This window comes from Misgurnus anguillicaudatus, unplaced genomic scaffold, assembly GCF_027580225.2.
Source record: "Misgurnus anguillicaudatus unplaced genomic scaffold, ASM2758022v2 HiC_scaffold_27, whole genome shotgun sequence".
NCBI lineage: Eukaryota > Metazoa > Chordata > Actinopteri > Cypriniformes > Cobitidae > Misgurnus > Misgurnus anguillicaudatus.
Genome location: NW_027395277.1, coordinates 2,837,775 through 2,850,377, shown reverse-complemented (window position 1 = coordinate 2,850,377; position 12,603 = coordinate 2,837,775). Strand labels below are relative to the sequence as shown.

The 12,603-nt window shown below is 39.1% G+C and overlaps 1 protein-coding gene across 1 annotated transcript; it reads right to left on the bottom strand.

The window, feature by feature from the left end:
- Positions 1-534: 534 nt before the first annotated feature.
- Positions 535-10,542, bottom strand: LOC141362452 (nucleosome assembly protein 1-like 4; the record flags this gene model as incomplete). Its single annotated transcript, XM_073864542.1, has 5 exons — positions 10,496-10,542; positions 10,024-10,071; positions 9,850-9,895; positions 2,462-2,621; positions 535-618 (listed from the first exon to the last, which is right to left on the bottom strand). Coding segments are annotated over exons 2-5 (324 nt in total), but the record flags the coding sequence as incomplete, so codon positions are not given.
- Between the last annotated feature and the right edge of the window lie 2,061 nt (positions 10,543-12,603).

The following is a 12,603-nucleotide window of genomic DNA, read 5'->3' as shown; positions in this document are numbered from 1 at the left end:
TATTTAAAGACTGTTACATGAGTAGTTACACAAGTAAGTATGGTGGCACAAAATAAAATGTGGCCATTTTTTTCTGCGCGCCAAGGTCGAAGTGCTGCAAACTAAGTGCTCTTCCGCCATACAATATAGTTCTCATTTTTTATCCTCTTCTAAAAAATCACCATGTTTTAACACATTCAAGACACGCTGTACAAAGATTAAGTGCACGCATTGAAAAAATATAGGTATTGGGGTGTGACGAGACACTTAATCCACGAGACGAGACACGAGAATAGGTATGTATTAATTCATCTAAGTTGAGGTAAGAACATCGTAAAATATTGAAAAATGTGGTGTTTTCCTTTAAAAGGGGCTGTCACTCCCTAAACTTTGCAGTGTGTACCATTACGAGTTTTAAAATGAGATGCTTAACAACCCATAAACAAGTTTCCAAAAAAAGGTCTGCAGAGAAGGCAAATGCTTAAAATCCTTCAAATAATGAGTCTACAAAATATTTTATGATGTTTTAGTTCATCAAGTTTAATGTGAACTTACAGCAAGGTCCTCATCCTTTTTGTCACTTTGCCACTCACATTCCTCATCTGTTGGTTCAACAGCACCGGTTACAATCTCTCGTCTCTAAAAATAAAAGCAGACATATGACTTTTAAAGTTGGGGGAGATCAATTGACATCAACATCTGTGAGAATTGGCTTTTGGCACAATTTCCGAGATGGGGTCGGACAGCAAGTTACCTTTCTTCGTTAACTAATTTAAAGCAAACATAGGCATTTCATATTCATAGTATTTATGTATGTGCCTTGATGAAAATTTATCTTTTTTATATTTGACCGTGACACCTAACCGAATGCAAACCCTTTAAGGTTGAAAGTGGGAACATTTTCACACTTTCCAAAAGAAAAGCCAACTTCACTTCAAATGCACTGTTTAAGTACAACTATTAGCATGTCCCCGACCAAGGAAATGGTCAGGCGTGAGTGAAATTAGAGATGCGCGGTTGGCGGTTACAGCCGCGGACTTTGCGGATTGGGCGGATGACGTGACGAAAAATAATATTTTAATTAAATTCGGACGGGTGGCGGATCGACTGCCTGTTATTAGCTGTGTCCTTCTAAGCATGCAACCTTAAAAGGTGAGCACTCTGTCTTTCAGGGTGGCAGCCTCAGAAGTTCTCAAAGAGAACTGAGCCTTCTGAGGACCCATAATGCGCGTCACCTGTTGCACGCGCCCCCAGTAGCGCCCACCGCGCCTGTCAGCAGAAAACAGCGGAGACATTTCTGACTTATTAAAATAAATATGTAATCAAAAATATTAATTTATTTTAGAAAATATGACACATTGATGTAGATTAAACTATTCAGCAGTATATCAAATAATCAACCTTAGAAATATACGCAACATAAACAGAATAATATTAACACAAAACAACTTACAATACTAAAACAGTGACAAGAAAAAGTTTTCTAATACACTTTTATTTAATAAAGATTTTAATTGTTTGGGTTATCCTCGGCATGTTAAGGATCCATTCGTTCTATCATTAACAGCGTGGAGAAATGAGGACGCATTTTGACATAGCTCTTATCAACGCCGGCGAAGGAGGTAACTTACGTGGCAAACTCAAAAAATGAGTATTAAAAATAAAGGATATAGAAGGTCAGAAAAGGGTTGCCTGGAATAAGTTGTACAAAGTGGTAAATCAGGATGACACCAGTGCAGATTATGTAATTTGTGCGTTTAATTTAGGCTATTTATTTATTTATTTTTGTCCCGTGTGCGCCAATCAGAGACTGAGTTCACTGCTGATATTCTAGAGCTTTCTAGCAGCGTCTTGCATCGCCCAGTCAGCGGATGGCGGGCGGGTGCGGTTTTGAAAACTGGTCAGAAACGTTGGTGCGGATGGATGGCAGACGCATAATGAGTTTTGTGATGCGGTTGCGGATGAAATAATAGAGCATCTCTAGAGTGAGTGCAGCTGGCCATTCGTTCTGGTGGTTTGAATTTGGCACTTAAAGGCGGAGTCCACGATGTTTGAAAAACGCTTTGGAAAAGGAGACGGGCCGACTACCAAAACACACTTATAGCCAATCAGCAGTAAGGAGCGTGTCTACTAACCGACATCCTTGCCGGGTTGCGTATGTGTGGGGCGGGTCTATCAACAGAAGGTCCAGATTCTATTGGGGTAGGGGCGTGTTTGTTTAGGTGATTTCAAATATCAACATTGGCTTTCAAACATTGTGGACTCCGCCTTTAAATGATGACAGTAGTACAGGCCAACGCAGGGCTTGACAGTCATCAGTCGTGCAGAGAAAAAGCAGCTATAGCAAAAAAAGCTATTTCTAGTGCACATGATTGATTTAGGGAGCTCATGGTTTGTAAAACATTTTAGTAAACCAGCTCTGCTCTGTAGTCGAGCTTGTTTAAACAGAAATTTAGGTATTACACAAAACCATTTCGCATACCTTGTCAAAGATGGGCTTGTAGAGCGCAGCGTACTTCCTCTCTAGTTCATGGACTTCCTCGTAAAACTTTGCCTCTGTGTTGGCACTCTGGAGCTGAAGTCTCTTCAGGGCATAAACTCTTCTCTTCACACTCTTGGGCAGGAGGCTAAAATTCTGTACTCTAGCAAAGTAACGGTATCATAAATTAAAAGCATATTGTGAAGAAAACTTTTCAGATGTTTACAATACAACACGTTTACGAATATTTACAGTTATAAACTAGGGATGGGCACGAGTACTCGAGCAATCGTGTGATCGATGGCATCGATGATCGATCACGAAAACAACTAGATGAGGTAAAGTTTTTGAACAAACTTTATGTTGGCTTGAGAAAGCCTAGTCTGAGAATAATAGATGGAGCTGTAGTTGGGGCAGATGGGGCAGTTAGGGCAATTGGGGCATTTAGGGCAGATGGGGCATTTAGGGCAGTTGGGGTAGTTGGGGCAGTTGAGGCATTTGGAGCAAATGGGGCAGTTGGGGTAGTTGGGACAGAATGGGGCAGTTGGGGCAGATGAGGCATTTGGGACAGTTGGACAGATGGGGCAGTTATGGCGGGTGTGTGTGTGTGTGTAATATTGTGTTTGTGTGTGTAATATTGTGTTTGTGTGTGTAATATTTTCTGTGTGTAATAATGTGTGTGTGTGTGTAGTTGTGTGTGTTTGTGCTATTGAGTGAGTTTTGTGAGACAGAGATAGACTGAGAGAGGTTGAGAGATGATGTAATGTATTTGTATGAATGAGAGTTGACAGTTAGAATTTGAAAATAAACACTCAGCCTAAACATTCTATGAATGTAAGTCTATGGGACTTTTTTGGGATGTTTAATCGGACGGTTTAGGAGAACCGTAAGTCCAATCCCTTAGAAAAGATATAGCAACTTACTCAAGTCAGATCAGACTCAAGGTCTGTGCAAAGTTTGGTGGCTGTAGCTTGAAAGCTCTAGGAGGAGTTAGAGTTAGAAATTTGTAGCTCAGAAGAAAAAGAAGAATAAAAATAAGTTTAAGTGCAACAACAGTCTCATTCTCACGCACCGCACCCTGGTACACCTGCAAACTGCGAAAAATGAAGGCGGCTGGGCGTGTCCTTGAACGGCGGCTCAAGGCCTCTGGATTGACTGTCCACAAACAGGCATACAGGGAACATAGGAGGGCATATGCAGAAGCTCTGAGGGACGCACGTTCCAAGTTTTATTCCAACATCATCAACAATAGCCCCAGTGATTCCAAACAACTATTCTCAACCATAAATAGCCTTCTCAGCTCCCCCTCACCCTCCCTTTATGAGACTACCGCAGAGAGGTGCAATATTTTCTTAAAGAAATAGCAGACTTCCTATCTGAGCTTACAGTCACTGTAGGTAAAGCTCTTATCGTTGGTGATTTTAATATCCATGTGGATAATCCAAAAGATGCATTAGGATGTGCGTTTAAGGATGTTCTAAATTCTCTCTGCATTAAACAAAACGTGTCAGGGCCCACGCATACTCGTAATCGCACACTAGACTTAATTCTGTCACTCGGACTCAATATTAATGACATTGAAATATCGCCCCAGAGCGATGCCGTTTCAGACCATTGCCTTGTGTCATACACAATACCTCTAGATAGGACCGCTCAGTCTACAACATGCTACAGATTAGCCAGAACAATAATCACCACTAAAGATAGCTTTATTAGCACTCTTCCAGACCTGTCTCAAATGAAACATGTAGCAGATAACCGTGAAGATCTGGATATTATAATAGAAAACCTGAACAACGTCTGCTCTAGCACGTTGGATGTCGTTGCTCCCATTCGAAAAAAGAGAATCAAAGAAAAACCGCCAGCTCCATGGTATGACCATCATACTGCAGCCCTTAAAAAAGTAGCTAGAAAAATGAAAAGAAACTACCGAAGCACAAAGTTAGAGGTATGGCGTTCAGCATGGAAAGAGAGTGTTTAACACTACAGACAGGCTATTAAAACTGCCAGATCTACCTATCTCAGTACGCTTATTAAAGAAAATCATAACAACCCTCGTTTCCTATTTAGCACAGTTGTGAAACTGACTAGAAACAAAGAACAAACAGAAACCAATAGTAAACTCCAACACAATAGTGATGACTTCATGAACTTCTTTACTAACAAAATTACGTCTGCCGCACAGCATTCTTCCATCTTATATCTCAAAAATACGCCATCTGCATCAGATGCAGAAAAGCTTATCCATGCTTTTATGACCTCTAGAATAGACTACTGTAACTCGTTACTCGGGGGATGCCATGCAAATCAGGTAAACAAGCTACAGCTGGTTCAAAACTCCGCCGCAAGAGTGCTTACCCGATCTAAAAAGTATGACCACATTAGTCCAATTATGGCATCTTTACACTGGCTACCAGTTAAATCTTGCATACAATTTAAAATATTACTAATCACCTACAAAGCCTTAAATGGCCTAGCGCCCTCGTATATTAAAGAACTACTATCAGAATACAATCCATCACGTAAACTGCGCTCACAAAATTCTGGTCACTTAATTATCCCTAGAATATCAAAAGTGTCTAAAGGTGGTAGATCCTTTTCCTACTTAGCCCCTAAGCTCTGGAATGATTTACCAAATAATGTTCGAGTATCAGACACAGTCGATCAATTTAAATCTAAACTTAAGACATTCTTCTTTAACTCTTTCACCGCCAGCGTTTTTTTAAAAAGTTGCCAGCCAGCGCCAGCGTTTTTCATGATTTTCACCAAAGTTTAATGCCTTCCAGAAAATGTTCTTCTTTGAATATATAAACATACAATATACCAAATGAAAGAACAGACCCTCTGCTTTCAAACAAAAAAAAACGTTTCTTCCTACCTTCAGTGGTTCTTTTGTAATCAGCTTTTGAATATGGGTAGGTTTCTGCAAAAACACCACATTTTGAGCAAAAAGCTGAGATAATTCCATTTTTGTGACGGACTTTTCATAGAGATCCCATTCAGAGCGATCTTTAAAACAGACACGGACATGCAGCTGCTTGCCATAGGGCAATACTTCCGGGTTAAAAAAGTTGCGGAAGTGCGCCACCTGGTGGATAATAGAGGTATTGCGGAAAGACGGAAAATCTCGGCAATGGCGGGGAAAGAGTTAACAAATCATTCACATAAAATGTCCAGTAAATGTACTTTTCCTGCAGTAGTTATTTTGTCTAGAGCAAAAGCACTCACATACCTCATATGGGTAATATGCTATTGCCGCAATAGTTAGCCTGTCTGGAACCGAGCTGACTTAAACCACTATGATGTATGACACTTGCATTACATGCGAACGGCCCCTACGCTAATAGAACTCTGTTTTTGTCTCCCTGTCTCTTCCTCGACCCCGAGGACAATGAGACAAACCCAGTTCCTGTTGCTGTGAAGGTCATTGCACCACTAATCTACTGGCTGTCCTTCAACATGATGACCAGCCGATGCCCGACCAACGACCACCGGCTAAACCAGTTTAATCCGCTTACCCGCCTCCTATCCCTACCGTATATATATATATATATATATATATATATATATATATATATATATATATATATATATATATATATATATATATATATATATATATATATATATATATACAGTATATATATATATATATATATATATATATATATATATATATATATATAATTTCCTCCCAAGGGTTTTTGTCCTTCTAGGAGTTTTTCCCATTGGGTTTTTCCTAGGGGTTTTTTTCGTCCCAGGGAGAGTCAGCCAACTTTGGCTTAATTTAGCACTTTACTGTATAGGTTACATTATTAATATGCTCTTATATATCTCTACTTCTTATATTATCTATTGATTTTCTGTGTTCTCCCCTATATCTACTCATGTAAAGCTGCTTTGGAACAATTAACACTTGTGAAAAGCGCTATATAAATTAAATTAAATTGAATTGAATTGAATATGCATATCACATTCTTTAAGCAAAAAGAAGGTCCTGCCCTTCCCAACAGCTGACCCACTAGAGATTGCCCAGTCGTTCTGTACCTTCTCTGATGTCACACAGGAGGAAGTAGAGGAGATCATCAAAACAATTAAGCCGTCCACATGTGCACTGGACCCTTTCCCTTCAACCCTGCTGAAGGCAAACATCTCTGCTATCTCTCCGTTTATCACTAAAATCATAAACCACTCACTACAGGCCGGCCATATCCCATCTGCATTAAAAACAGCTGTCATCAGGCCTCTATTCAAAAAACTCACCCTGGATCCAGAAGTTCTCTCCAATTACAGGCCAATATCCAATCTTTCATTCCTATCAAAGGTTCTGGAAAAAATTGTTGCAGCACAACTTCATGATCACCTCAAATACAATAATCTGCATGAAAAATTTCAGTCTGGTTTCCATCCTGGCCATAGCACAGAAACAGCTCTGGTCAGAGTCACCAATGACCTCATGATGGCAGCAGATACTGGTTCCCCATCACTAGTCATCCTCCTGGACCTCACAGCTGCTTTTGATACAGTAGATCACAAAATCCTTCTCCACCGCCTGCAATACACCATTGGACTCTCAAAAAACGTTCACAACTGGTTCACTTCTTACCTGACCGACAGAACGGAGCATGTCGCCTTGGGCAAAGCCAAGTCGGACACCCACAGTGTCACCTGCGGTGTTCCTCAGGGCTCTGTGCTTGGCCCCACACTCTTTTCCATCTACATGCTCCCCCTCGGCGATATCATTAGCAGACATGGTCTAACATTTCATTCCTATGCGGTTGACACACAGCTCTACCTTAAGATAGCCCCTACCTCTTCTGCTCCCCTGCCAACAACCACACTGACCACCTGCCTGGAGAAGATAGAGGCGTGGATGAAGCTCAATTTCCTTCATCTAAACGGCTCCAAAACAGAAGCCATCCTTGTTGGCACATCACATCAGCTTCGCTCATCCACCATCACTAATATCACTTTTTTCTGGACAAACCATCTCCTTCTCCACATATGTTACCAACTTGGGTGTTAAAATGGATCCTCCTCCCTCACCCTAGCAGATGCAGAGAAGCTCGTCCATGCCTTTGTCTCATCCAGGCTGGACTACTGCAATGCACTCCTCATCGGGATCTCTGGTAAGAGTATTCAGAGGCTTCAAAATATACCGAATAGCACTGCCAGGATCCTGATGAGGGTGCGTAAGCATGACCACATCACTCCTATTTTGAAATCCCTTCACTGGCTCCCTGTCCCACTCAGAATTGAGTATAAGGTCTCCCTTCTCACTCACCAGTGTATCTACGGACATGCCCCCCTCTATCTAAAAGAACTTCTCGCCCCCCAGACCTCCTCACGCACCCGGTCAGCAACCTCTTCAAATCCCCAGAACTAAGCTCTGCAGCATGGGTGACAGGGCCTTCTCATCGGCTGCCCCCAGGTTGTGGAACGCTCTCCCTGACCATCTGAGGGCTCCACAGACTATAGATGTTTTTAAAAAAAACTTAAAAACATTTCTTTTTAAAAAAGCTTTCCTTTAAACTGCTTTTTATATATTTAAATTTTTGCTTCTGGTTACTTTAAACTGTTTTAGATTGTTTTTAGACTGTTATTCTGTAGCACTTTGAGATTGTTAAATATAAAGTGCAATACAAATAAAATGTATTATTATTATTATTAAATGTTTAAAGGTCACCTCAGGGTTTCCCGCAGCACTTTTCAGTTTGGGCGGCCCACCTAAGCTGGGAAACCCTACCGCCTTAACTAGGTCGTTCAAAAAATAATAATTGCTGCAAAAAAGGCTGTCAAGTGCATCTCTGAGAATAGCATGGATGCTCTTCATACCACGAGCATGCATGCGCGTCACATGGCCGAAATGAAATAAAGACGTGGTCCGTCATGTCTGGAGGATAGCCAGTTTATAAAACGCGTGTCCGTGAGAACTGTAATGTTTTGGGTTTATTTAAACCTGTTATTGTACTTGTCTATAGTTCTTGCAAATTTTAAAGTAAGTTAACTGGTGGTTTTGTTGTTTGAGCAACCTGCTAGCTAGGTTTCATGTGCCTGTTGATTAGATATAATTGTTGAGCGCTCTGCTCACGTTATTTATGTGCATTATTTACATGCTACAGTAGCTACACTCCTTTAAGATAATGTAATTAATAGTGGGAAATAATCCGTTTTTACAATTTTTGCGCTATCTATCATCGTTCGCCAGACGTTCTACAACATCTGCTTTAGTTTGTGTTTATTAAATGTCAGAACCCGTCTGAAATAATGTGCTACATATTACATCTAGTCTTTGTGTTCGGGGTCCTGGCAGTACCATGTTTTATGTGGTAAATGCGTGGTTTTTGTATTGAATTATCTGACCACGCATTTCCCGGGTCTCGTCACTTTTTACCCGCTCCCTTACTTGTCATTGATTTCAGCTGTGTCCCTCATTAGTTCTCCCTATTTATTGTCCTTGTGTTTGATGTTCTGTGCGCGTTCGTCTTGTTACTATCCTTGTCGTGTTCCTCAGTCGTGCATCTGTGAGTATTAAGAATGTTTAGTCTAGTTTGTTATGTGTAGTGTATTGTTGTTTATGTTTAGTTTTATGTTAGTTTAGTGTTGCGTTATCCTGTCTTGTTTTGCCCCCTTGTGGGTTTTGTTTTCCCTGTTTTGTATAATAAATTATTCATTTTAGTCCTGTCTGCATTTGGGTTCATTTCCTTGTTAAACCTTCACATTAACCCTTTAGTTTCACTTCATCACACAGCTATTCCCGTTAGAGGTAAAAACATTAAATTCATTAATAATCTAGTATGTGTTAATTTTCTGTCATAGTTTCTTCAAAATTAAGTTTTATTTGAGTGTTTTAAATAAAAATATTTTAATTTTCATCATTACTCGTACTACCCCTTTGATTGTCACGCCACCCGGCCCCGCCCAACCCTACCACCTTAACAAGCACATTTTCTGCGGGAAACCCTGCACCTATGGGAATATTTTAAGATGTAATTTTAGTCTCAGTCATCCCCAAATTGGGTTTGTGAAGTTTCACCATATTAAAAAGGTAAAATTTTGGTTGTGCCGTTTTTGCGTGACCCTCTTTAATTGCAGATGAACAGCTGCTCTCCTCCCTGCTTACTGTTATCAATACCAAACATACACCATTTATGATAAGACAATCAACACATTTCATTCTTCTTAATGAATGTGTGGTTATTAATTATGTAAAGATTTTTTTTATAAAAATTTTGAACCCAAGTTAAAATAACCACTTTAATATTAAACATAAAAACTTCTTTGAACCTTTTGTGCAGTTAAAAAGCTCAACCCTTGCTTTTGATGTTTTAATTTTTGGTTTTTCTTTACCACATTAGTTGTCAGAGCAAAATTTATAAATGGCAACTAACCTTTTATCTTTCCATTTAGACTGTGAAACTTTATTATCTCCTTTGCCTGTTCGTGAAAGAAGAAAATGAAGCAATTACTTCAACGTAATAAAAACTTAAAATGCAAAATATATATTTATATAATGTAAATCATATTTCAAGTCTGGAAATTATTATTACCCGTATAACACATACCTTTGCCTTCATTCTTTTCATTTTCTCTATCCATTTTCTTCTCCTCAGCTATTTTGCAAAGACAAAATGTTCTCACACTTAAATGGATCTGTCAATCATATCTTACACGATGGTATTCCTCACAGACAGTACATGAAAGTGCCGACATGTAAACATATTTAATCAGTTTAAAATATACTTTTGACCATTATAAAAATGTAAAAAAATATTGTTATAAACAATAATTTACAACATCAGTCGCAATGCTTGTGGCTGTCACAGTGCTGTCATGCAAGTGTTAAATGCCCCGTGCACATGTACACCCTGCATATGTTAACTGTCAACACCTCAACAGTCAGTTCCAGCGATTAACATTTAAATCTCAATATAAAGTTGTTGTAACGGACTAGAAACCATTTAAATTATTTCAAAAACACAATTTGAACAAATCAATCTTCCTTCGCGACAACAATCAATATTTTCTTTGACTTACCTCCACGTTACAGTCCACACCGACCACACCAGAGTCGTATAATAAGAGAGTTACGAGACTTACATAGACGTCCGTTGGAAGATTGGAATGTGGAAGTAGCAGCGTGTCACGTAATAAACCTGTAGTTCCAAACGCAGCACTGAAGCCCATTCATTTTAATAGCACCTGCTGGTAAATCTATGAAATTACTGTTTCTCTTTACATTTTCAAGTAGGGGGAGGCTGCAGACCTGGAGCCGGTAGATCTACGCCCCTGGCAGTTTTACGCCCCTGACAGTTTTACGCCCCTGTTGTTCCTCATGCGTCCAGTAGGGGGAGGCTGTATATTAGTATATGAGCCTAGTCATATATCAGAACTGTATGATAGCAGCAGACCTTCTTGAAGCGATACGAATTGACCCCTGGAATTTTAGAAAAGTTACATTGTGTTTGTCTTCATAAAATGCTATGTAGGACATGTTTTGTAGCTGTATGCAGGGGCGTCGGACTGGGGGTAAAACCAGTACTGATTACCAGGGCCCCAAGGGGAGAGAGGGCCCTTGAAAGTCTGGAATATATTTTATTTTACCTGGATATTTTCATTTCTTATTTTAATTTTATAATGTCAAATGAAATGTAAAGTTAGTGTATTTGCTGAATAACTGTTTGAATATAGTTTTTACTTATACAAAATATCTAAAGTCTCACGGTCCCACCCCTTCCTAATGCACCAAATGGTTTAGTCCATCTGCACGCGCATTTTGTTTGTAGTTGTGCGTCTGGTAGAGCGCAAACTTCTGCGTGCGGTTGAAATGTCTTTGTCAAAGAAAGCTAAATTGGGCCACCAAAACAGAAAGAAAAGACAGTAGAAGAAATAAACAAACTTCCTACTATACTAGTTCGCTACATTTTTTAAATCATATCCGTTATAAGAATATTTTTTAAAAATGCAAGGTAATCACGGATGAATGATGATTGATTGATGGGCGGGGAACGCGCTAAACTCACAAAAAGAACCATGGAGACGGACGAGACAGGCACGCGCTAATGCAGACCCTCAATTAATTTCTTATGAAAGAAACCTCTGGCCATATTTAGGCGACCACTTTCCTCTGACGTGAAGCGAGTGTTTCATTCCTATGTAAGGTAGGATTTATGCTTATGAGAACGGAATTGTGGACCGGGGTTTTATCGCTCATTTGCACGACGCGTTTTTAATACCATGCGCATTATCTTCCGATGTCAATCAGCTTTGCATCAAGTCAACCACAACTTAAGAACGTCCTTGAATGCGCAGGTCATTAGACATTGGAGAGAGAGAGAGAAATAAGAATAAAGGTCTTACATCAGGTACCCAGGTCAGGGAAGTTAGATAAAAGACAATAAGGATGAAAGTATATAGCCATGCACTCATCTCATGATATGCTCATTTAAACTATAACAATGTTACCAGCAATACATCAATTACAACCTTACTATAGTGATTGTATTTACTAGCTGCTGACCTCATATTATTTTTGCTTTGAAAGTGCATACTCACCTGTAAAAATCATTAAACTATTCCATAAATGTTTCTTAGTTATATAAAAGCTTTTACTTTATTAACTTTTTGCTATTGCACTTTAATTGTAAAGATATTCCTACAATTAAAAACAACTAGTTTGAGATTTATATTCCCTTGTCGTTTTTGAACTAGAATTCTCCACTTCTTCCCGCTGTAAAAAAGTAACTTTTACTCTGAGTAAAGTTAAAGTGACTTACTTTTTACTTTTACTTGAGTAGATTTTTAGACAAGTAACTTTACTTTTACTACTTAAGTAAAATATTATTAAAGTAACTTTACTTTTACTTAAGTAGAATATCTTATTACTCTTTCCACCTCTGGCTTAACTGTTTGAATTTTCCTGGCTGCGATTGTTAGTGCTAAAATGAACTGAGACAACCCATTGAAAAAGTAGAATATACACTTTCAGATGATAATTTGGTCATAGACTACATGCAAATTGAGTTGAAAGGCTAAATAAATAAACTGTATACTAACAGCTGTTTGCATACAAAACAATAGCCTCATTTGAAAAAATGTTTAATTTTAAATGAATAGGCTATAGTATGCAAGCAATAGCATTTGTT